Genomic DNA, 27,143 nt, shown 5'->3' on the forward strand with positions numbered 1-27,143 from the left:
CAGCAGAATAAAACTTATGGTGGGCCCTTATGATCTTCTTTTAGAATATAACATGGCACCCATTCCTAAAAAGATTGCCACTTTAGACTGTTCTCTCTCACTGAACTCTTTACTTCTCCTGCCACCTCTGTTTGTTTATCAAGGCTCAGATCACGGGCTCTTTAGGACCTTGTGTGAAATCATACTCTGGTTGGCATTGTCCTGAGAAGAACTTCATTTAGGAATGTGGGACACATTTTGTTGAATTATATTTATAGTGCTTTTCTTAATGTCCCCATTGAATTATATTTATAGTGCTTTTCTTAATGTCCCCAGGCAATGGAGCATATTTAAGGTTTTCATAAATAATCTTTTTCAAAGCAAGATCAGTTTTGTCTGAGACTATTACTTGAGTATAAATGCATTTTACAGAGGAAAATGTAGGTTTTTCCCCATTTCAATTAAAAGAAGAATTATAACAAGAACCACTTGTTGTGAAAACTGCCCATGAGCTGTTAGCTCCAGTCTCTCCTCTCCAGAGCTATTTTTGTGTTCTGGGTCAAATGTCATTGCCCATTTGCTCAGAACATGCTTCAGCATTTGCCAAAGTTGACTCTGTTTCCTCAGCAATCATTTCATACCCCAGAGCTTCTTAGCTCTATTTTTACTCCTTAGAAACATAAAATATAGGTGTGGAAGATTTCCAAGTTTCACATTCCAATGTTCTCTTTTTGTTGGGAAGTTTAAGGTGTCTCTAGAACAAACCTATCTCAACACTCCATCAACCACATAGGAAACCGGAAAACTTAATGTTTCTGAGCAAAGGCTTTGGGAACAGGAAATTTCCGTTCTACTGCTTGCCAGCTAATATCCCTGGGCTTTAGTTTCCTCATTTACATAATGGAAATATTAATAGTGTTTGCCTTCACAGAGTTGGGGTGACCATTACATGAGATAACACATAGGAAGAGCTTAGGCCAGTACCAGGTATGGAGAAAGATCTCAATAAGTGCTAGTAATAATGGTGGTGATAGTGGTGGTGATGAAGAGAAAGTATTTGAAATCTGGAAAAGTTGTATTGCAGCATTACAATGTAGCATTTTCAGATAAAAAATCAGATCACATAATCTGCCAAGGTTATTCGAATTTGCTGCTGTGGAAGGGAAAATTACTTCTTTGTCACTTAATAGCTGCCATATATTCCTACTCAGGAGTATGTGCAGGCATGCAGGCATGGGCTTGTGTGTGCACATGAATGCAAATACTGTTATGTCTTGTGTCTCTGTGTTGGTCAGGAGTTTTGCTTTAGCCCTTTTTAAAAATCCAACACAGCTCTTAATATTGAGCTGTGCACACACTTGGCCTTCTATGAATTTTGATTATATTTTTATTAGAAAAACAAAGTCTCATGCGACATTTTATTAGCAGAACAAATTTTAACTTTATGATGATTTGTAAGATGTTATTTATTTATTTATTTATTTATACTTATTTTGATATCATTAATGTACAATTACTTGAACATTATGTTACTAGACTCTCCCTATTATCAAGTCCCCCCACATACCCCAATACAGTCACTATCCATCTGCATAGTAAGATGCTATAGAATCATTACTTGTCTTCTCTGTATATACTCCCTTTCCCATGTCCTTACCCCCCTACATTATGTGTGCTAATCGTAATGCCCCGTTTTCCCCCTTATCTCTCCCTTCCCACCCGTCCTCCCCAGTCACTTTCCCTTTGGTAACTGTTAGTCCATTCTTGGGTTCTGTGAGTCTGCTGCTGTTTGGTCCTTTAGTTTTTTCTTTGTTGTTATACTCCACAGATGAGTGAAATCATTTGATACTTGTCTTTCTCTGCCTGGCTTATTTCACTGAGCATAATACCCTCTAGCTCCATCCATGTTGTTGCAAATGGTACGATTTGTTTTCTTCTTATGGCTGAATAATATTCCATTGTGTATATGTACCACACCTTCTTTATCCATTCATCTACTGATGGACATTTAGGTTGCTTCCATTTCTTGGCTATTGTAAATAGTGCTGCAATAAACATAGGGGCGCATCTGTCTTTTTCAAACTGGGCTGCTGCATTCTTAGGGTAAATTCCTAGGAGTGGAATTACTGGGTCAAATGATATTTCTATTTTGAGTTTTTTGAGAAACTTCCATACTGCTTTCCACAATGGTTGAACTAGTTTACATTCCCACCAGCAGTGTAGGAGGGTTCCCCTTTCTCCACATCCTCACCAACATTTGTTGTTGTTTGTCTTTTGGATGTTGGCCATCCTAACTGGTGTGAGGTGATATCTCATTGTGGTTTTAATTTGCATTTCCGTGATGATTAACGATGTGGAGCATCTTTTTATGTACCTGTTGGCCATCTGAATTTCTTCTTTGGAGAAGTGTCTGTTCAGATCCTGTGCCGATTTTTTTATTGGATTATTTGCTTTTTGTTGAGTTATGTGAGCTCTTCATATATTTTGGATGTCAACCCTTTATCAGATCTGTCATTTATGAATATATTCTCCCATACTGTAGGATGTCTTTTTGTTCTACTGATGGTATCCTTTGCTGTACAGAAGCTTTTTAGTTTGATATAGTCCCACTTGTTCATTTTTGCTTTTGTTTCCCTTGCCCGGGGAGATATGTTCATGAAGTTGCTCATATTTATGTTCAAGGGATTTTTGCTTATATTTTTTTCTAAGAGTTTTATGGTTTCATGACTTACATTCAGGTCTTTCATCCATTTTGAGTTTACTTTTGTGTATGGGGTTAGACAATAATCCAGTTTTATTCTCTTACATGTAGCTGTCCAGTTTTGCCAACACCAGCTGTTGAAGAGGCTGTCATTTCCCCATTGAATATCCATGGCTCCTTTATCATATATTAATTGACCATATATGCTTGGGTTTATATCTGGACTCTCTATTCTGTTCCACTGGTCTATGGGTCTGTTCTCGTACCAGTACCAAATTGTCTTGATTACTATGGCTTTGTAGTAGAGCTTGAAGTCAGGGAGTGCAATTCCCCCTGCTTTATTCTTCCTTCTCAGGATTGCTTTGGCTATTTGGGGTCTTTTGTGGTTCCACATGAATTTTAGAACTATTTCCTCTAGTTCATTGAAGAATGCTGTTGGTATTTTGATAGGGATTGTATTGAATCTGTAGATTGCTTTAGGCAGGATGGCCATTTTGACAATATTAATTCTTCCTAGCCACGAGCATTGGATGAGTTTCCATTTGTTAGTATCCTCTTTAATTTCTCTAAAGAGTGTCTTGTAGTTTTCAGAGTATAGGTCTTTCACTTCCTTGGTTAGGCTTATTCCTAGGTATTTTATTCTTTTTGATGCAACTGTGAATGGAATTGTTGCCCTGATTTCTCTTTCTGTTAGTTCATCTTTAGTGTATAGGAATGCAACAGATTTCTGTGTATTAATTTTGTATCCTGCAACTTTGCTAAATTCAGATATTAGATCTAGTAGTTTGGGAGCGTATTCTTTAGGGTTTTTTTATGTACAATATCATGTCATCTGCAAACAGGGACAGTTTTATTTCTTCCTTGCCAATCTGGATGCCTTTTATTTCTTTGTGTTGTCTGATTGCCGTGGCTAGGACCTCCAGTACTATGTTGAATAAAAGTGGGGAGAGTGGGCATCCTTGTCTTGTTCCCGATTTTAAAGGAAAAGCTTTCAGCTTCTCGCTGTTAAGTATGAAGTTGGCTGTGGGTTTGTCATATATGGCCTTTATTATGTTGAGGTACTTGCCCTCTTTACCCATTTTGTTGAGAGTTTTTATCATGAATGGATGTTGAATTTTGTCAAGTGCTTTTTCAGCATCTATGGAGATGAGCATGTGGTTTTTGTCCTTCTTTTTGTTGAAGTAGTGGATGATGTTGATGGATTTTTTAATGTTGTACCATCCTTGCATCCCTGGGATGAAGATGTTTTATTTTTAAAGAAAAAGAAATTAAACTAGGAAATAAAGCCTCAGAAACTACCTAGACCATGTCTCTTTTCCTAAGGATTCCCCTCCCTTTGCCCCTGTGTTTGCATAGCACCGTGCCTGTCATAGAATTGAAGTGGAGCAAATGGCTTCTTATAGTTAGCTATCTTTGTGTTAGAGGTCTTAGCACCATGCAGTAGAAACCAGCTTGGGCTAACGAGGGGATTTACTGAAGGAATGTCGGAAGACCCACCAAATCGGCAGGAGACAGGAGGGCCCTACTTGAGAAAGGGCAGAGACCAGGGAAGCTCGGGCAAGTTAAGGGCAGGAACCACAGTCATGGTCTTTAGAGTAAGAAGCATCTGCTCAGCACGCTGCCATGGGGAAGAAGAACCCAGAGTCAACTTTGTTCTGTCCTTGGGTGACTCATTGCAGGTTCAGCCCTCTGAGAGTATGTGATTGGCCAAGCTGAGATCCCAGGCTCACAGCCTGGGTGTACCTGGAGCCAGTGGGTAGGGAGTTGGGGGAGGAAGGATCTAGCCCAACACCTGTTTTAAGGGAAGATGGTACCCAGTACTGTCCTCCCTACCCATGTATCCACAAGGGAGAGCAGGAGAGGCAGTTTCCGAAGCAGAAACCAGGGTACAACTGGGAAAGGGGGATGGATGCTGGGCAACCACAATGGCAAATGCCCATTAGTCCATGTTTCTCATATTTTGAAACTTGACTTCAGGCATGGTCTGTAGTCTTGCCAGTCTTTATTAAGCTGGTGTGAACCTTAAAATAGTCCAAGGTATTCCACTTTGTTATTCTGGTCCTCTCTGTGGTCCACAGTCCTCCATGTTATCATTCTGCTCTCATCTGAGTGGGAATATCCTTTCAAAGGGATTAGATAGGAAGTCAGGAGTCGAGAATATTGTGGCATCTGCATTACATCCTAGGATGAGCTGCTTTTATTTATTTTCTGTGTAAGTAGAAGTAAGTTCAAACCTCTTATTTCATATCAATTAAAAATGTTTAACATGACACCAGGGAAATTTTGCTAATGTAATTGAAATTTGGGGCCTGTATAGATAGGTAAAACATATTTACCTTCCATCAAAGGTGATGCTTTTGACTCAGTAGAGGATCCTTTTACTTTGAAAATGGCTCTTACATTGACTGGCTGTTGGTTTTTAAAATGCCAGCCTAATTCAAGGTATCACCCTTTATGTTTCAGGGGAAAACTTATCCATTTCGGGGTGCCTTTCCTCCAGTATGGAATCCCATTGCATATCTGGATTATAACAATCTGTGGCGGACAATGGATAACATGGGGAAGGAGGTAAAGTGTGTGTTCAGTTTGCATGTGACCTGTTACTGAAACAATAGCAACTGTTTAATATCCTTCCACAGTGCAGGGAACATTGCTATGGACATTGATGCATATTATTTCCAATGCATCAAACTACTCTGCCAAGTTAGTATTTCTACTTTGCAGGTAAGGAAAATGAGTGCCAAGGGGTTATGTAATTTCCCCAAGACCACAGCAGGGATTCAAACCCACATCTCTCTGATACTAATGCCCATGTGCTTTCAACACTATGCCACTGAGAATTTATGTGACAGATATCCTACTTATAGTTGTCTTATACATACATGATGCCACTTTAGATTGTAAAGGAAAGAAGAATTTGTTTCTCCAAGTTTTTTTTACTTCATCTGAAGTTCTGTAATATCACTCTCTCAAACTTAAATCCAGCCCCATAGAGTTCTATGCCAATCATACATTCCAACGTAGACAGACCAGTTTTTGAGGTTCTCCTGAGGGTCTCTTGGGGAGGGTAGTGGTCAGTAACTGTTACACTTGAATGTGTGGGCCCTTCTTCCTCTGCAGATTCCAGCTGATGCACCATGGGAGGCCCCACATGCAGAGGAATGGGATAAGATGACCATGAAAGATCTCATTGATAAAATCTGCTGGACAGCGTAATCTTGACTATTTAAAATTTACTTTTAATCTTCCCTTTGGTTCCTTTCTAACTATCTTGAACTGCAGTGTTTATTAGTAAATTATAGAAAAAAATTAGGAAGAAACATAGTAATCTTTCAGTCAGTGGCAACTTTGAGGGCACATTAGACACTTCAGTGCAGGTTTGAACATGAAATGAATCTAAACATAAGAAAAGGAGGTGAATGTACTAGAATTTTTTAAATGAAAAGGTTCTATGACTTGCAATAAAATAAGTAATTGTCTCTTCAGATTATATAGAGATCAGCTACAGAAGCCATTTGGAAAGATATTAAAGTAATGCTATATAAATGTAGAATAATGTGAAACTGAAGGAAAGGTAGTCTAAATTAATGATAACTAGAAACTACATAATGTTTTCAATGAGAATCTGTGTTATTAGGTGAGTTACTTAAAGATCATTCTCACCATTTGGGGGCTGCTATGTGAAGGCACTGTACCAAGCACTGAGAAATACTGGTGACCTTATTAGGCATGGCCTCTAACCTCATGGAGTTTACATTCTTCTGGCAGGAAAGACTGACATTGTACACAGAATTACATAATGCTAGGAGAGTAAAAGGAACAGGGAACCTGACCAGTCTAAGTGTAAAGGAGAGTTTCCTTAAAGAAGCAATCTTACATGAACCTAGGAGTTAGTGCATCAACTAAAAATGAACCACAGAGGATAGAGGGAGACAGGGAAAGGTGGATGGTGTAGGGTGCAAGTTATCTTCCAGTAGTGAGCTGTAGTGGATGGGGGGAGACAGGAAGGATGGATGATTTAGGAGATGGTATCTTCCTATAATGAACTATAGATGGGAGAAACAGGAAGGCTAGATGGTGTGTGTGTGTGGGTAGGGGTGGCATCTTCTAATAATGAACCACAGTGGATGAGGGAGATATGAAAGAGGGATGGTGTGTCCAGATGGTATCTTCCAAGAATGAGCCAGTTGATAGGATAAACAGGAAGGATAGATGGTATCCTCCATGAATGATCCACAGAGGTTGGAGGAAGACAGGAGGCTGGCTGGGTGGTGTGGGGTTGGTATCTTCAGGACTGAGCCATAGTGCATGGGGGAAGACTGTAAACATGGATGGTATAGTCAGATGGTATCTTTCATGAAGGAACCACTTGCATGGAAGGAAGCAGGAAGGGTGGATGGTGTGAGGGGATGATATCTTTCAGGAATGAACCACAAATAATGTGGGGAGAGAGGAAATATGGATGGTGTGGGGAGATGTTTTCTAGAATGAGCCAGTTGATAAGGGAGACAGGAAGAGTGGATGATGTGGGTAGATGGTATCATCTAGGGATGTACTACAGTGACTGTGGGGGGAGGTAGGAAGGATGGATTATGTGAGGGGATGATACCTGCCAAGAATAAGGTTCAATGACTGTTGGGGGAGAAAGGAAGGCTGGATAATGTGGGGGCATGATATCTTCCAGTAATGAGCTACGATGGATGGGTGTTGATGTGGAAATGTGGGTGGTGTGGGAGGATAGTATGTTCCAGGAGTGAACTACAGTGACTACGGTGGAGGGGGTGACATTTAGAATCGATGGTATAAGGGATAGCATATTACTGGAATGAACTGCTGTGACTATGGGGGGAGACAGGAAGAGTGGATGATGTTAGGGCATGGTATCTTCCAGGAAAACCAAAATGGCTAGGGGGACACAGGATGTGTTGATGGTTTGAATGGATTGTGTCTTCCAGGAGTGAACTACAGTGTCTGTGGGGGATAACAGAAAAGGTGGATAATGTTGTGGCAAAATATCTTCCATGAATGAGCCACAGTGGATGGGGTATAGCCAGGATAGATGAGTGATGGGAGATGATGGTATTTTCCAAGAATGAACCATGGTGGATGGGGAGATAACAGAAGGGTGGGTGGTGGGTGGAGGAATGGTTTGTTCCAAGATTGAAGAGTCGGGCAGAATTGACTGGTCAGGCGGCAACAGGAAGAGTAGATGGAGTGTTGGTGTGAGGAGATGGTATCTTCTAGGAATGCACCAGTTGAGGGGGATATAGAATGAGGAGCTAGAGTGAGGGGATGATATCTTCCAGGAATGCACCACAGTGAGTAGGGGGGAGGTAGGAAGGATGGATGGCCAGTGGTGAGATGGTATCTTCCAGGGAGGAGCCACAGTGACAGAAAGAGACACAAGAAGGTTGAGTGGTGTAGTAGGATGGTATCTTCCAGGAGTGAAAGACCGTTGATGGGAGAGACAGAAAGGACGGATGGTGTGGAGGGTGATATGTTCCATGAATTTGCCACAATAAATGGGGGAGTTAGGATGAGTGGATGGCAGGAGAGTGGGGGAGATGGTATCTTCCAGGAGGGAACCACAGTGGATGGGGGAAGACAGGAAGGACGGATGGTGTAAAGAGATAGTATCTTCCAGGAATGCACCAATTGATGGGGAATATAGGAAGAGGAAAAGAAGATATAGTGAGGAGATAGTATCTTCCAGGAATGCACCGCAGTGGGTTGTGGGGAAACAGGAAGGGTGGGTGGCCAGTGGGGAGATAGTATCTTCCAGGAAGGACCCACAGTAACCGGATGAGGAAACAAAAAGGACAGAGATGAAGTCAGATGGTATCTTCCAGGAAAGGGCAATAGTGGACATGAGAAGACAGGAAAGATGGATGGTGTCTGGGGGTTGAGGAATGAGCTATTCCAGGAATAAGCCATAGTGGATGGGGGTGAAGGGGAGACAGGAAAGATGCATGGAGGGTTATATGTTCTAGGAATGAGCTACAGTAGATGAGAGGAGTGTGAAGGGATGGTATCTTCCAGGAATGAACCACAGTGAATAGAGAGAAACAAGATGGGTGGATGGCAGGGGTGGAAGGAGATGATGGCATCTACCAAGACCCAGTGGATGAGGGAAGAGAAGAAGGTAGATGGTGGTTGGGAGAATGGTATCTTCCAGGAATGCAGCAGTTAATGGGGGATATAGGGAGGGGATGTTAACTTACAGGAATGAGCTACATTGGTTGGGGCCGGAGACAGGAAGGGTAGATGGCTAGTGGGGAGATGTTATATTCCAGGAAAGAACCACAGTGAATTGGGGGAGACAGGAAGAATGGATGGTGTGGTAGGATGGTATCTTCTAGGAATGACCCATTTTATGAGGGAGAGAGGAAGGAGGGTTGATATGGTAGACAGTATCTTCCAGGAATGCACCAGTGGATTGGGAATGTAAGAGGAATAGATACAGTGAGTGGGTAGTATTTTACAGGAATAAGCCATAGAGGATAGGGTGAGACAGGAAGGGTGGATGGCCCATAGGGAGATGGTATATTCCAAAATGTGTATGGCAGGGGAGAGGGTGACAGATAGAATAACTTGTGTAAGATTGGTATATTCCAGGAATCAGCCACAGTAGATGGAGTGGGATGAGACAAGAAAGATGTAGTGAATGGTATCTTCCAGGAATGAGCCATAGTAGATAGGGGAAGACAGGAATGAGAGAAAGAGAGAGAGAGAGAGAGAGAAAGAGAGAGAGAGATGTTGCTGTAGTAGGTGGGAGGATGTTGGCAACTGTGTATGGTAGGGTATGGTATCTTCCAGGAGTAAACTAGTGAATGGGGCATACTGGAAAGCTGGATGGTGTGAGGGTTTGGTATCATTGAGAAATAAGCCGCAGTGGGTAGGGAGACATCAAAGGTGGGTGCTGTGTGCAGATGGTATCTCCAAGAATGAGCCAGTTGATGGGGGAAGCAAGAAGAGTAGACAGTGTGCTGGGATGGTATCTCATACCACCTTAGATATGGTACAGACAGGAGGGATTGATGGTGTGGGAAGATGGTACCTTGTAAGAATGAGCCATAATGTGTGTTTGTGGGGGAAGGTGGGGGAGACAGGAAGGCTGCATGGTGTATGGGATTCAATCTTCTACAAATATGCCAAATGGATTAGAGGAGTCATGTAAGATGGATGGTGTGAGAGTATGGTATGTTCCAGGTATGAGTCACATTGGTTGGGGTATATACAGGAAGTATGGATGGAGTAGGGAGATCATATCTTCAGGGATGAGCCTACAGTGAATGGGAGTAGACAGGAAGAATGGATGGTGTGGAGAGATCGTATCTTCCAGAAATGAGCCACAGTGCATAAGGGTAGACATAAAAAAGATGGTTTGGTGGGATAGTATCTTCTAGGAATCAACCATTATCCATGAAGGGAGAAAAGTAGGTTGGATGGTGTGGGGGAATGGCATCTTCCAAGAATGAGCCACAGTGTATGGGGGAGGCAGGAAAGATGGGTTCTATGTGACAATGGTATCTTCCAGGAATGTGCCACAGTGCTGTGGGGGGGAGAGGGGATGGATGGATGGTATGGGGATATGTTTTAGGAATGAGCCATAGTAGATGTGGCGAAACAGGAAGGGTGGCTGATGTGGTAGGATGATACCTTCCAGGAACTGGCCACTTTGGATTGACGGAAGACAGGAAAGGTGGATGGTACTGAGGAGCAGTGGTATGTTCAAGAATAAACTATAATTGATTGAGGGGAGAGGGCAGGAAAGTTAGGCTGCGTGGTGAGAAGGTATCTTACAGTAATGAGCCACTGTGGATGGGGGAGACAGGGTAAACAGATAGCATGGGATGATGGTATTTTCCAGGAGTGAGCCATAGTCAATGGGGAGAGGGTGGATAGTGTGGGGGAATGTTATCTTCCAGGAATGAGCCACAGTGAATGGTGGAGACAGGAAGGGTGGATGGTGTTTGGGAGGTAGAGATGGTATCATCCAGAAAGGAACCACAGTGACTGAGTTGAGGGGAGAGATCAACAGAAAAGATAGATTCTGTAGGGGATGGTATCTTCCAGGAATGAGCTGCAGTGACTGTGGGTGGGAGATAAGAAGGGTTGGTTATGGTAGGGCATGGTATCTTTCATCAATGAGCCATAATGGATGGGGGGAGACTTGAAGAGTGCATCATGTAAAGGTATGGTATCATCTGGGAATGATCTACAGTGTCTGTGGGAGGGGAGTGGACAGGGTAGATTATGTGGGGGGCAAGGTATATTCCAGGAATTAGCCACAGTGGATGGATTTGTAGACAGGATAGGGAAGCTATGTAGGGAGATGGTATCTTGCAGGAATAAGTAACTTGATGGGGGAGACAGGAAGAGAGAGTGGTGTTATAGAATGGTGTCTTCTGGGAATGAACCACAGTGGATTGGGGGAGACAAGAAGGTGGATGGTATCTTCCAAGAATGAACCACAGTAACCAGTAGGGGTGGTGACAGGAAGGATAGATGGTGTGCTGGTGTGAAAAGATAGTATCTTCCAGGACCAGGCCACTATGGGTGGGGGAGACAGGAAGGATGAGAACCATATCCTTAATGATCCCTGACAAGTATATGGACCCTTTAGACTGCACCAGGATTAGTGTATTTGGAACTAACCCATAATTTCCTCTAAGTAAAGGAAAGTTTATCTTCCCCAAGAGTTACAATATGCATTCCTTCAGAAATTTAGTCCATGAGTTATTTTTTTCAAAAGCAGTAGAAATGCTTTCTCATCATACTAAATTGTGTTTTAAAAACATGATAATCCTGTGAAGCATGTATGTACTGACTTCTGCACTTGTTCTGTGACCAGGACTGCCAGGCAGTTCGCATCTCTCTTTGTGAATATTAATGTGACCTCCGAGCCCCACGAGGTATCAGCCCTGTGGTTCTTGTGGTACGTGAAGCAGTGCGGAGGCACCACTCGGATATTCTCAGTTACCAACGGGGGCCAGGTATGGAGTGTCCATTCTTAACCCATAACTTCATGTGTGATTTTGCCCTCCAAAATTTGCATAATTTATAATTGCTTACATATTTTGAAAGATGAATTTTTGAAATGATCTTAAAAAGCTTCAAAACAAGATTCCTCATTTACTTTTTTCACTGCTGAAAATTTACTTTGCTCACAGCTGAACAGTGTTTCATTTTGGATTAATTAGGTTTGGGGACTTCAATTCTTTCCTTTTGGTGCTAGGTAAAATTAGTCTATTAGGTAGGAGGAGCTAATTACCTAAATCAACTAATTTCAAAAAAATTTTAGTACTTATAAAGTTATTGTACTTAAAGTCATCTCTGTTGGAGGCATAAGGCTTTTTTTGTCCTGTTCGGTGCCTCAGGGTTGTTCTTTTATGTTAATCGTTCTGGAATGGAAGTGACTGTTCTTCTAATTCACGTAAGTGATTTATGGCCACTCTTTCAATAGTAAATTCTACATTTTGGATTCTAAATATTTGCTGCCCACTAGCATTTGCCTGGCCTCCATACCACTTTCATTACTGCTGAATGAACTCACTTAACTCATTGGCTGGACACACAGCAAACCAGTGGCAAGACCAGAATCCTAATTCCCTAATTTTCCAGACCCTGAGATTCTTTGTTTCAAGGCTTTCCCTTATCCAAAGAAAATGGGTATCTTTTTTTAGGAATGCTGTGCCTTGATGGGATGAGGTTTAATGAGGAGCTGTTTACTTCTAACTTATGCTCTGTTCCATAGTGCAAGGAGTAGAGTCTTTCTCCACTAAGTAAATAATTCCTTTCCTTATATCTCCAGAAGTCCCCAAGTTGTTCTTACGGCTCTCAGGGTTATTACCCATTTAACTATCAGCTTTAGCAAATGCAGGACAGTGCATTTTTTAAGTGTCTTTACACTTAGAAATCTCACATGACTCCTTTTAACCTATATTTTACTTTCCAAATTATCTTGACTCATATTTTATATTTATATCCCTTATTCAGAGGAGCCAAGATACTTTTAGCCAAACTCTACACGACCTTTTGGAAAGCGCAGTTCAGATTATAAATCTCAAATCATTATCACAATATCTTTATAAAGAGCTTAGATTTATCCTTTAACAATTTAGTTCAACAAATACTAAACATGAAGTAATATACAGTGAATAAGATTAGAAATCGTTAGTGGTCTTTCCATTGTACTAAAATTCAAAGTAACTCTTGGAAAGCAGAGGTCAACTTGTAAGTTAAACGGTCCTAGTTTCTTGAGGAAGGACAGATCATGAATTTAGGTCTGAATTACCATGGGACTATTTTTCTAAAGAATGTTGGTGGTGTCATTAGAAAAATAGCCAGTTATAAAAGTGTAAAAATCCACTGCGTGGCTGCTCATGGACGGTTTTCTGGAGGAGAGTGTGTTCCTCAATAATTATAAACTGTTGGGCTGTGCTTCAGTCTTTCCATGTATATTTCTAACCATTCAAAGATTCTTATGCAACAGGCTGAAAATACTCCCCTGTTTCTGAGAAAGTGCATTGTATTGAGGACTTACCTTCTTAAATTAAGCAGGACCCATCTTCATGGTGAATGTAGCAGTTTGTGGGATGTAGTCTTTTCGTCAGACTGCTCAAGGGAACTCTTTAACAAAGCCTGGGGGAACACACAGGTGCTTAGCCTTCACCCTTCTACCCCTGCAGTGAAACTTCCAGATATTTTTCCCAAAAGTGACTAAACATCAGAGGTTTCCATTCTTAGACCATCACTTGATTAAATGATTCTTAACAGGGCCAGATGTCCTATTCTCTTAGAGAACATCCTAATCTGCCTAGATGACCCTTGGCTTGGGCTTTGAGAAACCAAGGGGAGTTAGGAACTGCATCCATCTCAATAGAACTAGAAAAAATAATGAAAAAATAAAAGAAACTGCATCCCCTGGGAGAAATATCATCCTCACTCCCAGAGCTCCCTCCCTGCACTCTTGGGCCTTTGAAGCCCACAGGCTATCTGATATTTGCATTCAGCCAAGGTGCCACTGGTATACGGGAACATGTCTTCCTGATTCTGTAATTTTGTAAATTAGTCATGGCTTTTCAATGCCAGTAGCTCTGCAGAGCACAATGAGTGAGGTGTTTGGTAGACTTTGCCTCTGTCCTTGATGAGTTCTTCCAACGGTTAAGTGTGTAGAATATGGAGGTATGGTCTGTGACTTTCTGGAAGGTTTCTAATCAGTGGCAAATATGATTTTCCTTGTTTGGGTTTTTATAACATTTCCTTTCCTGTCTGCCTTCTCCCTCAGGAACGGAAGTTTGTAGGTGGATCTGGTCAAGTGAGTGAACGGATAATGGATCTCCTTGGAGACAGAGTGAAGCTGAGGCGTCCTGTAACCTATGTTGACCAGTCAGGTGATAACATCATCATAGAGACATTGAATCATGAACTTTATGAGGTAATTCAGTTTAGCCAAAGGAGCATATATTAAATAGACCTGTTTCTTCTAACCAAATATAATCCAAGCAGTGGTGTAATTAATGCTGGTGTGTTTCCAACTCAGTCTTCTAGATGACCAGCCCTCAATGACCTGCCTCATTCTGTTTTGTTGCCTCACTATGGCCTCATTTTGTATGTTGTTTCTACTGCTCAGTGTCATTCAAAATGATAAATATGATGTTTCATACCCTCTGCAAAGACTGTGACTCATGTTTGAGGTATTTTGTGTCTGTGTTTTAGTGCAGATACCTAATTTGTGCCATCCCTCCAACTTTGACTGCCAAGATACACTTCAGACCAGAGCTTCCATCGGAGAAAAACCAGTTGATCCAGCGTCTTCCAATGGGGGCTATCATTAAGTGCATGATGTATTACAAGGAGGCCTTCTGGAAGAAGAAGGGTAGGCTGCAATTTTTCCTGTTTAGATTGTAGTAAGTCAAGGGGCCCTGCCACTTTAGGGATATTACAGTAGAAACTGACCAGAAAGAAGAGAGGTGTTTTCAAATTGGTAGAGAAAGGATTAGAAATCTTAGTCTGTCCATCTCCTCCTAGCCCACGGTGACATAAAATGCCCCCAAGAGCACTTGCTGGCAGTGAGAGGGAAGGAAGAGATTCCACCACTTGCGGGGCCACCATTGCCCTGGCTCCTGGTGTATGTCCTGCCACTTAATCTTCATGAGGAGAGTGAGACCAGGGGGCACCATGGAAAGAATGCTGTTTTGAAGTCACGCCTGCCTGGGCTTCACTTGCTTATGAACCATGTGACCTCAGTGTGACACTTCACCTCAGCCTCAGTCTCTGTAAAATGGTAACAGTGAGTCCTGTGTCAGGGTGCTGTGAGGATTAAATGACCAGAGTCTGGGCAGATAGGGTGCTCATTGTCAATAAGCCTTCTGCTCATCCTCAAAGAATTCCTTTGTACCACTTCTTCCACGGGTTCATAGGAGTGACTGCCTCTAACACACCTCTCGCTTGCCCCATGTACTCCAGGACCCCAGGGCCATCTTACAATTTTGGCCTTGCATTGGTCGCACATGACCTTTATGTAAAGGTCATTGAGATGGCTCCTTTTCCATGTGCTTAGGTGAATAGATATCCTTGTACAGTCAGTGTTCATATTTCCTAGGGAATAGCTTCTAGGGCAAAGACCAGTAGTTGAAAATTTGCCTTCCTCTTAGGAAAATAATTTTATATCTATATATAAAAAATTTTTCCCATAAATCTCTGATGAGGTCAGTCCTAATCTATTTTCTCCTCATTAAGATTACTGCGGCTGTATGATCATTGAAGATGAGGAAGCTCCAATTTCAATAACCTTGGATGACACCAAGCCAGATGGATCACTGCCCGCCATCATGGGGTGAGTTAGAGCTGGGTGCCCTGCATTTGCCAAATTGTGTTGGTGTATTGCTGTGGATGCTGGCAGGGCATATTGTTTCTGAATTGAGCTCAAGTAATAATAAATAAACCTACAGAAACATATGTTGCCATGTATTAAATAGTAGAGTTTTGATTTTAAATGTTATGTTTAAAGTAAGATTTTAAAATAAAATATTAGAGTTTTGTATGTGGCCCAAGAGCACTGGGAGACTTTGAACTTGTACCTATACATTTCTTTCTCCCATAAAATGTACGTGTTGAGGAAAGAGTGAAAGAAGCAGCTAGACTTGGCAGTAGGGTAGACAGCCCTGCCTGGAGGCAGAATGTCCACATCCATTCTGAAATGAGAACTATTTTATCCTGGAAAACCTCCCAAAGTTAGGGTTTCTGGGCTTTTCTCCATTCTAAACATTGCTACACAGCAAATGATAATATGTTTATTGTTACTCTGGGCTATAAGATGTATGGTCATTTAGGAAGTACAGTTCAAAGTTGAGGCAGGCCTTGAGTGAATGGTGCTTTTTCCAGTAAGTCACTCCACAGCTAACCTTCTGTGACTGGAAGAGGAAAGCTCTTCCTCTCTCTTCCCATTCCCACACACAGGTGCTCTGCCCTTGGAGGACAAGGGGCCCAGAGAAGGAAGCAGGGCTCCCACAAAGGAATTGCTAAGGAATGCCATAGCTTCCCAATTGCCATGCCATTTAGGCCTCCTCAAAGCTACACGAATAAAAGGGCTATTCTACCACATTGCAACAAACGAGCACAGCTTCTACAGCAGCCAAGTGACTTTTAGAGGCCAGTGGTTTCCCCATTCATCCCTGGGAGAGTTGAGTTCATGCACGTTACATCACTGAAGGGAAATTACAAAACCAAAAGGAGCAGACCCGTGATCCATGAGGCTTAGAAAGCAGGCTGTGCTACCCAACTGCCTGCCGGCATGACATTTTGTAACCACTTTCTCCTTGGGAAGGGCAGATGCTCACAACACAATGACCATAGGAACAACACATCCTTTTCATCTCTAACCCTACTGGGCAAGAAAGGACACAGATGGTTTGGGCAGCTTGCCATCACCTTCTATATATGCCAAAGGAAAGTGGGAGGTGGAGGTAGAAGCTTCAGGAGACTGTCAGTCAATCCAACTGTGCATGGAAGAGCACTGATGTTCTCCAGGCCCTGGGAGTTCAATGTTATGGGATCTGCCCTTCTGGGCTTTCTTCAGCCTTATTAACAAAGGCAAGTATGGCAGAATCTTTTCAGATGGTAATAGAGTTATTTAGGCAGTTCCTAAAAAGTGACATTCTAATCTGTTTTGGTCTGGAAAATTGCTTCCACCCTTTTCTTTCCTTGAAGCTGTATTGACTCCACCCTGCTCTTTGCTCTGGGCAAGAAAGCCTTGAAGATAGGGTTATAGTAATCACCCAGCATGTGTAATAACTAGTACCTTTGAAAACTAGGAGACCTTGTACTTTAGAGCTGTGAAATGTCCCCAACCCAAACCCAGCGTGTTTAATTTCCTCAATAAAACACCAAAGAAAGTGAAAGGATAGTTGTTCATAGTTAGAATTAGATCAAAGAGGGTATTTCATACTAGACTTGAGGTTTGACAGAAATAGCTAACACTAACTGTCCTTTAGAGAAGGAATTGTGAAAAGTACTCAAGATCTAAAAAGGTTTTCAGATAAACCATTTAATTTTTCATCAGATATTGGTGATTTTTCACTGAAATATTGCATAAATCTAAAATGATTTCTTGCACAAACCTAAAAACTAACTAAAATCATAGTTATATGATCAAGCTATAACATAAGGTGTTAAATCAAGCAAAATTGTGACTATATTCCATAAAGTTCTGTAGTTCAAATTTCTTAAATAGTCCACAGTTTTCTCTGAAATACTGTTCGCTCAATTAATACAAATACATTTTGTATCTTTGCTTCCCAAAATGATCTCAAATAACAACTCTAAAGAAATTGCAAATAAAATTGAGGAACAGTTCAATTTGGGGGTGAGGGAGAGGACAAAATACCCATTTTCAGCCCTTGCATTCTCCATCCCAAACAACTTGTCTCTTTAGTCTGGAACAATACAATTTTTAAACTTTTTTTAAATGGAGAAATAATTTTACTGTGCTTTAGGTCATTTGGGTTTTGAAAGATTTCTAATAATAGTATAACTAAGGACTTGTCATAATTCAGTTCTTTAAAATATTTAATCACACAGTAATATCAGTATAATAAATAGAATCTATTTGATTAAGGGGAAGCAGACAGATTATAACTGAGTTTTACTGAGGTACTGAATTTGCGGACTGTGCCAAGCCAGTTTCCCAGGAAGCCAATGTGGAGATGGAGATTTGCGTACAGGAGGTTCATTGGGAAGTGCTCTGGGGATCAGTGCCTGTGGGGAAGGTAAGGAGTCAGGATCAGGCAGAAGGAGAGGTAGGGCTACAGTGCCCCAACGGAGGCCTCAGCCATCCTGTAGGGAGCTCTGGAGCTGGGATGGCTCTTCAGAAGTGTCCTGTACTGTGGAAGGGGATGGACTTTGGTACCCACTGCACCCAAGAACCCGCCATTCTGGGGAGGGGCAGGACCTTGAACCAAGCAGTTCCCTGCTGCTAAGTATCATAACTGGGGAAAGTTTCAGCTGTGAGCTGAGGGTAATGAGTGCTTGTTCCTGAAGAGGGATCTATGTGGCCCACCATGGTACCCACTATAGACACTTAGTTATACTTTGTTTTCCGGTTTTTGTCAAGTGTTTGGCAGAAGGCAAAAGTCATTACCAGGATGATCATTTAATGCAACGTATATTCATCTAACATTTGATATACTACTGTACTGCCAAGAACTGTGCTAAACTTTGTGGGGGTAAAATGCTGAGTAGGAGGTGACCTGTCATTTTTAAGAGCCCACAGCCTAGCAGGAGTTTTGGACACAGAAGCAGACAGAAGCATGGCATTTGCTCTGGTAGAAGGAAATAATGGGAGGGTGTGGAAGAGTTCAGTAATGCTGAGCAGGGGGAGGTAAGAACGCTTCAAAAAGAAAAGCAACTCAAGATAAACCACTGTCACCTAATCATTCAAATGTTACCTTTCTCTCCAGCTTCATCCTTGCCCGAAAAGCTGACCGCCTTGCTAAGCTTCATAAAGAAATAAGGTAAGGAGGTATATCTGAAACATATAAAAGGTTAGTTTTACACTGTGCTTGTTGCACTAACAACAGTATAATAGTATTATGAAAACTCAATAATTCGCTGATATTGTCAGAATCTCCACATATCAATCTTTTTTGTATTTTGCCACCACCCCCTCAACTCATATGCATATATTAATTTAGGTTTTTTGCACTTTATGTTCATTTCACAGTGGTTGAGAGGTAAGGTTTCCCTGTAAGATGGATGGAGAAGAATCATAGAAAACATTAGCCGTGAAAAACGCTTTAGAGCCCAAGTCCTGATCACCTTGCGAAACCATTATCCCTTTTCCATGGTTCTCTGACATGTACTTTTTCTGAAAAGCAAATCCATACATTTGTGTTTCAACCTGTTGCAACTTGTGTACATAAAAATACTCACCTTTGATTATCTAGGACACAGCCCTGATGTTCCTTTCTGCCAAGAGCTTCGTAGTATAAAACAGTTCAAACAATAGTTCCTTCCTCCCTTCCTCCCTTCCTCCCTCCTTGTTACATTGTTTTGCTTTGCCTTGGAATCCTTTGTTCAAATAAAATCTTGCAGCTCATACCTAGAAATAGCTAATTGGCTGTTGGAGGGCTGCCTTTGGGAATTTTTGGGCTTCCCTTCCTTAGGGTAGCCCTAAATCCTTTGTTAGCGTTTGAAGAGAACCAGTATGCACACAAATGTATACAGTTGACTCTTGAACAATGCAGGGGGATTAGGGCCCTAGCCCACCATACAGGCAAAAATATGCATATAACTTTTTCCCCCCCACCCCGAAAACTTAACTGCTAAAAGCCTACTGTTGACTGAAAGCCTTACTGATAACATAAATGGTCAATTAACACATATGTTGTATGTTTTATGTATTATGTACTGTATTTGTACAATAAAGTAAGCCAGAGAAAAGAAAATGTTTTTTCAAATTTTCACATATCTCCGAAAAATTTTCCAATATATTTATTGGAAAAAATCTGTGTGTAAGTTGACCCGCACAGTTCAAAACTGTGTTGTTCGCAGATCATCTGTACTTCTCTCTACCTTTAATTTAAAAGTTGGGCAGCTATAGCAGCCCTTGCTTTGAAAGTTACTTTGATAATTTTGGAAGCCAGGGAAAGGCTGATGAAGTTCTGCATACAGTTTTACTTTTGCACACAGATTTGTTTATTTGAGCTACCATGTGATTTGACGTCAGGAAGGGAACTGTTTGTGTCCGCCCACTTACTCAACAGAAGAAGAATTTGGAGTTCAGTGATGGGGAATGATTTGTCCAAGGCTCCATGGCTAGCTTGAAACAAAGTCAGGAATAGCACCTAATGCATACTTTTTTCATTATGCTACACTAAGCTTGACATTTTCTCTTGGATTTCCTGCTTTCCCTCCTTATTCATAGTAAAATAAATACCAGCCTGGATGTAGACATTTGGTTATATTTCCACACGGTAGCCGAACTTCTCAAAAATATATGTAAGGCCAAACCTTTAGAAGTCTGAATTTGTCACTGACTGGAGCAAGAACCAACTGCATCAAAATCTCCCAAAGATTATTTGGAAAAAATATTTTTCTGAAGCTGGTAGATCATGATTCAGTAGGTTAGAGGTGGGGCCTGAGTATCTGCATCTTTTAAGAAGCTTTTCTCAATAATTATGCTGAGCAGCCAGACTTAGAAACCAGTGGGTAAATTCAGCTGGCAAGACCATTTGCTCAGTGACCTCTTAGCTACCTTCAAAGTATGTTCGATTATTTTTAGACCCCAACTAATCAATCAGTGCATTGTTTCAACATCCTTGTCTCACACTAGTTTTCCAAAAGTTTTTAACTTAATGGTAGGCACAGAAGGGGAAAGATAATTTCCTGATGTATTTGTATGAACTGATCCTTGATTCATCTAATAATATGAAATACAGTAAACAATGACTTATATTTCTATTGTAATTGGTTTATCATTTGTGCATTAAAAATTAACTACAATGTAGGATGATTGGATTTTAGGTTTCAGTCTGTTTTAATAAAGACTGTATTACATGTCCCAAAAAAGTTAAGCATCATTAAGCTTTTCAGAATAATGACTGTCTATACTTCTGTGTTTGAATTGACTCAAAATGTCAGAGTTATTCCTTGTAACACATGTGAAGGAGGTAAGAATCAGTCATCTCATTACAGAGTAGGAAAGAGAGCACTGTACTGAGCTGAGGATTGATTTTGATTGAATAAGATTTTGGGGGTACTTATTACTTAGTAGGATGATCAGAAGAGTAGAGCCTCAGTCCTACTATTATTTAGCTGAGTGATGTTAACCAAGTCTCTTTAGTGCACTGAGCCTCAGCCTCCTCATTTTAGGAGGGGCTTAGATTAGACAGAGACAGACAGACAGGTGGACAATAGTCCTGAGACTTCTTCCAGTTCTGCCTTTCCTTTATGGTTATTGATCTGCAGTACTAAGGAAACCAAACTATTCCTGTCTGTACTGGAACTTAAATAGCCACCTAATCTTGTGTGACATCACCTCTGGAGTGGCATTTGTCTCCCAAAATTTTTCATGGTAAATGGTGACAATAAGCAATATTTTTAATTCCACCTCCTCCTGCCGACAGCACTGTATATCCCTGAGATGGAAGTTTGGAAAGTTATATAAATGGTGTAAACATGAGCATTTGGATAAGTTTATAAGGTTACATTTTGTCTCACATTATTCAGAAAAATTGTTTTTTAAATATTCTGTAATGTAATTGGCAACATTAAATTGTCATCTTTTAAAATCTGTTTCTTTTATTACTAATAAGTGTAACCCTCCTTCCACACCCCACCTCATTTCAGAATTCTGAAAAGATTTTAAATGCTCTTTAGCTTTTAATGCTTGTCTTACAGATTTGAATTAAACCCTTTGCCACATTTTTTAGCAAATATTCTCCAGTTTTTTGTTAGCCTGTAACAAATATTTTAGAGCACTTTCAATGTTTAAACTAAAGACAAAAGAAGGTAAATACCAAACCTATATAACTGGATCAGTGTGACCCTGTTCAAACAAATCCTGAAATACAGCCATTCATTTCTAAAATGGGTGATTTTAGGAAATTAGAACTTTTTAATTTCAACAAGAGTGGTTGTGAGTTTAAAATGTATCTGTTTCAAGAAGTGCTTAGATAAATTAAGCTATGACTTTTTAAGACATACTAGTGCCATGTTCGGTGCTAGTCCCTGATATAATGAATTATGAGGGTAACCAAAGACTGTGTTTGAAGTAATGTCACATGGCACATCATGCCCGCTCCCCAGATGCCTTTGGAGTACTGTATCCACAGACCATTCTGTCAAGTGACAGATTACTAGGCAGGATGACCATAGGTCTCTCCTGGTATAGCATATTTTATGCTATGCTTAAAAGATTAAAAGAGCTTTATATGTTCATAGATCATTAAAACATAAATGTAGGATAGTTAAAAGATGCCATCATACACGCTATAGACTTATGATAGGAATTATTCTAGAAGTCTACATACTCCAGAAAAATGACTTAGAATCAGTTCCTAAAACTGAGTTTAATTTAATCTCACTCTCCCCATTTCTTGAATAGGTAGGGTATTGAATAGTGAAAGAGTCGAAAATGTAAGATAGAAGAAAAATGCTATTGAATCTTCAAATCAAATGACCGCACTGAGGCATAGAGAGTTAATTGGAGTGCAGAGATCCATGGAACTGTTCATTTGGTGTAGTTACAGAGGCCATTCATTTTAATTTTTTCCTTAATAAATCTGGTTCATTGGCAAGAACCCTGGAGCTTCAGTGTTTGTTCTATACTCATCAGTTATTACTTCTTAACAATTTGTTGCTCTTTTCAATAGGAAGAGGAAAATCTGTGAGCTTTACGCCAAAGTTCTAGGATCCCAGGAAGCTTTACGTGTAAGAAACCCCCACCTTTAATCCCTAGCAGGTTCTGCTCTGTTCACCTTAAATGGTAGGGTAAACCAGATTCTGTTGTCCTGTCAGTCTTATGAAGAGAGTATAAAGGGATATGCTTACTGGAGGATTAATTTCTGCAATCACATAGGGCAACTTAAAGCTGCTGTCAGGTGTGTGGAGTTTCTGATGCCACAGTTCCTTGGGCTGCTTAAGTGTTCACTGGATAACTGGCAGCCGGTTGTCATCAAGCCTGGAGCTATAGGTATTACCTCCAGGGTGGGTAAGTTCAGTTCCCAGAACAGAGGTCCTGTCCTCCGGTCAATGTCAACTGACTGCTGTGAAGTAAAATCAAAATCCCAGATAGGTCCTCAGTTGTTGGTGAAGGCACACTTGCAGATACTTGACAGGAGAGACCGAGTCTTAGACTCTGCCCAGGTCAGAGGCATACTAATTTCTTTTCCATCTGAACATTCAATTCACAGCTCATGGAGGCATTTTAGTGCTTTCAGTCCACCACTGAAAGCTGGCATGAGAATGAAATTCTTTCCAAAGATGCTACCAGATAGCTGGGGGCTCTCACAGGGGATTATCTCTGAACTGGTCAAATAATGACCTTGCAGAATGTGTTAGGAAAATCAGAAGGTTCTCTCATGTCTCTTGGGAAACATTTTTCATCTATAATTGTCCCCTTTTAAGCAGGATATCTGCCATTCTCCTTTTCAGCTTGGAGAAATGGTTCTGAAAAAAGCCTTTTTAGACACTGTGCCTATCTTCTACCTCCTCCCTTCCACCCTTTTTTCAGCAGTAATACCTTGGTATATGGCCAAGTTAAGTCTGTTATTTGGAGAATCCAGAGATTTGGGCAGACCTTCCCAGAACCTGATTGTTGATAGAGTTTCCTGTTAAATTAAGTCCAAAGACTTCAGAACCTGCATGGAGATGCCCTCTCTTAGATATTGGAATACTTCATGTCTCCCATAGTCAAGAGGTTGACAAAGTCAAAGTATATGTGTTTTGTCACTTGGCACCTCACAAAGGGCCATTACTTGGTACTGTCATGTTTCCTCTTAAATGAATTAAAAAAACAGCCCCCCCTTTTTTAAAATGTAAATTTCTTGTTAAAGTAAAAACACAAGAACCATCATTGCCAACTGGTGGCATTTCAGCTTTGTCTTCCCTTCTGGATTTTCTCCCTCCTGAACGGCAGCCAGTGCACTATGAAGAGAAGAACTGGTGTGAGGAACAGTATTCTGGAGGCTGCTACACCGCCTACTTCCCCCCAGGGATCATGACTCAATATGGAAGGTACTACCGATGAATACACTATACTGATTAATGTAAGACATGCACCAAACTTAAGATAAACAAAGTTCCATGGGAAGTTTAGGAAGAGTAGTCCACATTCCTATTTCTAATACTGCAGGCAGCCAGTCTGTCTTTCTCAATGTCCATAGGAAAATAGGTATGTCAGGACATAAAACAAAAGCTGTCAGCTCATAGAACAATAGCAGAATACTGATGAGAATTTCAGATGTCAGCAGTACCTGTGAGAATTCTGCAAGCCAGTGTCTTCCAAGGGGCCTTCTTGAGTTCAATCAGACATTTAGTCTCACACGACTACCCTAGGCTCCAGTCTACACAGGAGACATGAGCTAAACACATCTTGCCAGCAGAGCAGCATCAGACATTCCTGTTCAAGGGAAGGCATCCCCTGGATAGCTAAGGTGTAAGGAGGTGACATCCACACGGGATTGGGGGAGTCCATCTTGGCTTGGAAGCCCCATACCCCATAAGGAGCCATTGTCTCTTCTAAGAACCTCATAGACATAGTATCCAGGGTCCCTGCAAGGGACATGTCCAGTTATAACAGGCAGCACATTCAGGGAAGCCCAAGGTGGTAGCCTCCTGTTAGGTATTTACAATTCAGGGCAGTCTATCCAGCTCAGATGCAATCTACCAACTTTGGGGGAGGGGAAGGTATTTTTAGCTCAAGCAGTGTTGCCTGGCAACATGGATGGCCTCATACCTTTATCAGGTTCCCAGAGGAACAGAGCTACAAAGTTAACTCGAGGTCATATTTGTCCCCAGAGAAGGAAGGACTTGTTAACCCTTTCCTTACATGAGATTTTTATTTCTATTAATTGACTCAAATAGCCTTTGTTAATGATAACATGATTAACTGGAGTAGTTCTGCAGTCAAAGTAGAAGTTCAGAAGGTAGGACTGGAATCAGAATTAGAGGAAGCCAAAGATTCCTGAATTGGAAAAATATGTGACAATGGGTTAGTTTGGAGGTATGCAACTTGGGAGATTTCATGAAAGTGGCTGCAGATGTGGTAGGAGTCAAGGCTGAGGAGATAGGAGGGGACAGCTGCCCATTCAGTGCAGCTCTTCTGTGACCTCTTTGTAAACCAAGGCCCATTTCCCTGTCCTTAGCCAGTCTCCAGATAAACTCACAGAAGCTAACTGTATAGAGATTGTTTTTTAAGGAGACAAACATATAGTCCCTCAGGTCTCTCCTTTCCCAGAAATCAGTTCATCTCCTTGTCTTCCTACTCATCACTGTGGATCCTCCTGACACTGTGGGAGTGCCTGCTTGGCTTGGGGTGGCCATCAGATGTGATCTCATAAAGAAAACACCCCTTTGGAAAGACAGTGTAGGGAACAGAACGGACTACATACAGGAAAGAGCAAAGAAATCTGATTGTGGATTGAATGCATGTTCTTGTATTACAATTCTGGCTGGCTAGGAAAAGATTAATGATCTGACAGCCTGATTCTCTCTGGCTTGAAAGTTTAGATGCTTGGGTGCATGCCCAGAAAACAAGGAAGAGCCTTTCACCTTTGGCTGAGTTACATGGGAATTTTTTAAGCAATCTGAGTTTCCTTGTCTCCTGTGGGATAAATGGGGGCAGCGATTCAGTTATTCACTCTTGCCTTCCATGTAACTGTATGATCTCTCTGTTCCCTTGAAGGGTGATCCGTCAGCCCATGGGCAGGATTTACTTTGCTGGCACAGAGACTGCCACACACTGGAGCGGTTACATGGAAGGAGCAGTAGAGGCCGGAGAACGAGCAGCTGTAGAAGTAAGGGAGGAAGCCGATGCAGTTCTCTCTCCTCAGTCCAGCAGTGTTTTGGCATCTGGCCTTTGTAGATCTTGACACTGATAAATCTGTATGTCCACTTTTCTGCCCCTCACTCCCCTCATGGGGCTCATCTATGGTCAGTAGGTCCTTGAATCTGTTGTAACTATAGAAATTCAATGAGTAATACCATGGCCACTTGCTTTCAGGTCTTGACTTCTTTGGGGAAGGTGGCCAAGAAAGACATAAGGGTTCAAGAACCTGAATCAGAGGTAAGTTTGGCAGCTTCATCTCCATAGACCTACATAACCGTGTGTAAAACTCATTTTCTTTTATCTTCTAGCCCCCAGTGTAACTGTCAGTGCCACTCTCCAGGTCATATGCAATGATTTTACGATAGGTTTTGCCCCTCCTTGTCAGTGCATGAGTTTTCTGCTAATTATATATGTTCATTCATCTAGGATGTCCCAGCTGTAGAAATCAACCACACCTTCTGGGAGAGAAACCTGCCTTCGGTGGCAGGCCTCTTGAAGATTATCGGCTTTTCCACATCAATAACTGCCCTCTGGTTTGTGGTGTACAGATCCAGGCTGTTGTCACGATTCTGAAATTTCAGCATCATACTTTCTGCTTCTTCCTTTTCAACACCATCAAAAACAAAATGTTGACAGATTAAAGGCTGTGTCATGGGACCATCTTTAAGTGCACTTGATTTAATTCCTCACTTTAGTCCCAGTCCATGTTAAAGTAAGAACCCAAAGAATCACCTCATTCATTTCAGTAAGATCAAGCCCCATCTTGTTGTCTGTAGACTAACTTGTGTTGATTGTTAGAATAAAACCTTGTGGCTGATTTCTTCATTTCAAGAAGTTGGAGTTGAACTGCTCATCAGAAACAATTTCTGTGTCCTTTTTTTTCTTTAACCCCAAATGCCTGATCACTACAGAAATGAAGCATATACATTTCTCTCTGTAGAGACTGAGTAGGTGAAGGCCCAGTGACTGCCTTGGCTGTCCTTAGGAAATGGTGAAGTGTGGGTCCAGGGCCCAGAGGCTCACAGCTTCCTGAGAAGAGCAGCTCCCATGTTAGCTGACAGATAGTAAATGACAGGAGAGGAGGTAGGCAAGGAGGGGGCATCTTGTGGGCTGCTGCCTCAGGAATCTCCTGACCACTTACAATTACTGTGAAGTTTCTAAACATCTAGTCTTAGCACAAACTTGTATGTTTTCCTCTTTTGCCTCTTAAAGAGGACAGTGTTTGCCAAGGTATAATGTTTCAATTGACTTCTTGTGACTTCTGTGCAGCTCCCAGGTGAGCAGAGTAACTAGTGGCAGGACTGTCCCCAGGAGGCCTCCCTGACCAGCTCCACATGAAACCAACTACATTAGTCATCTTCTCTTCCTCCAGGAAGGTGGCTAGACATCACCCAACACATTGTTGATGAT

At 41.4% G+C, this 27,143-nt stretch overlaps 1 protein-coding gene across 2 annotated transcripts in view; it reads left to right on the plus strand.

Annotated features, from left to right (window-relative positions):
* The window catches only part of MAOA (monoamine oxidase A), a 61,407-nt gene extending 34,849 nt beyond the window's left edge, over nucleotides 1-26,558 (plus strand). For both annotated transcript variants that reach the window (XM_036880893.2, XM_036880894.2), the window contains 12 exons: nucleotides 5,144-5,248; nucleotides 5,801-5,892; nucleotides 11,535-11,676; nucleotides 13,971-14,120; nucleotides 14,402-14,561; nucleotides 15,425-15,521; nucleotides 18,643-18,696; nucleotides 22,558-22,615; nucleotides 23,823-23,920; nucleotides 25,590-25,701; nucleotides 25,908-25,970; nucleotides 26,160-26,558. In XM_036880893.2, coding sequence (XP_036736788.2) covers nucleotides 5,144-5,248; nucleotides 5,801-5,892; nucleotides 11,535-11,676; nucleotides 13,971-14,120; nucleotides 14,402-14,561; nucleotides 15,425-15,521; nucleotides 18,643-18,696; nucleotides 22,558-22,615; nucleotides 23,823-23,920; nucleotides 25,590-25,701; nucleotides 25,908-25,970; nucleotides 26,160-26,306 — 1,278 coding nt within the window. In that variant the 3' untranslated portion in view covers nucleotides 26,307-26,558. The remainder of the gene's footprint in view (nucleotides 1-5,143; nucleotides 5,249-5,800; nucleotides 5,893-11,534; nucleotides 11,677-13,970; nucleotides 14,121-14,401; nucleotides 14,562-15,424; nucleotides 15,522-18,642; nucleotides 18,697-22,557; nucleotides 22,616-23,822; nucleotides 23,921-25,589; nucleotides 25,702-25,907; nucleotides 25,971-26,159) is intronic.
* Nucleotides 26,559-27,143: the final 585 nt, after the last annotated feature.

This window comes from Manis pentadactyla, chromosome X (genome assembly GCF_030020395.1).
Source record: "Manis pentadactyla isolate mManPen7 chromosome X, mManPen7.hap1, whole genome shotgun sequence".
Lineage (NCBI taxonomy): Eukaryota > Metazoa > Chordata > Mammalia > Pholidota > Manidae > Manis > Manis pentadactyla.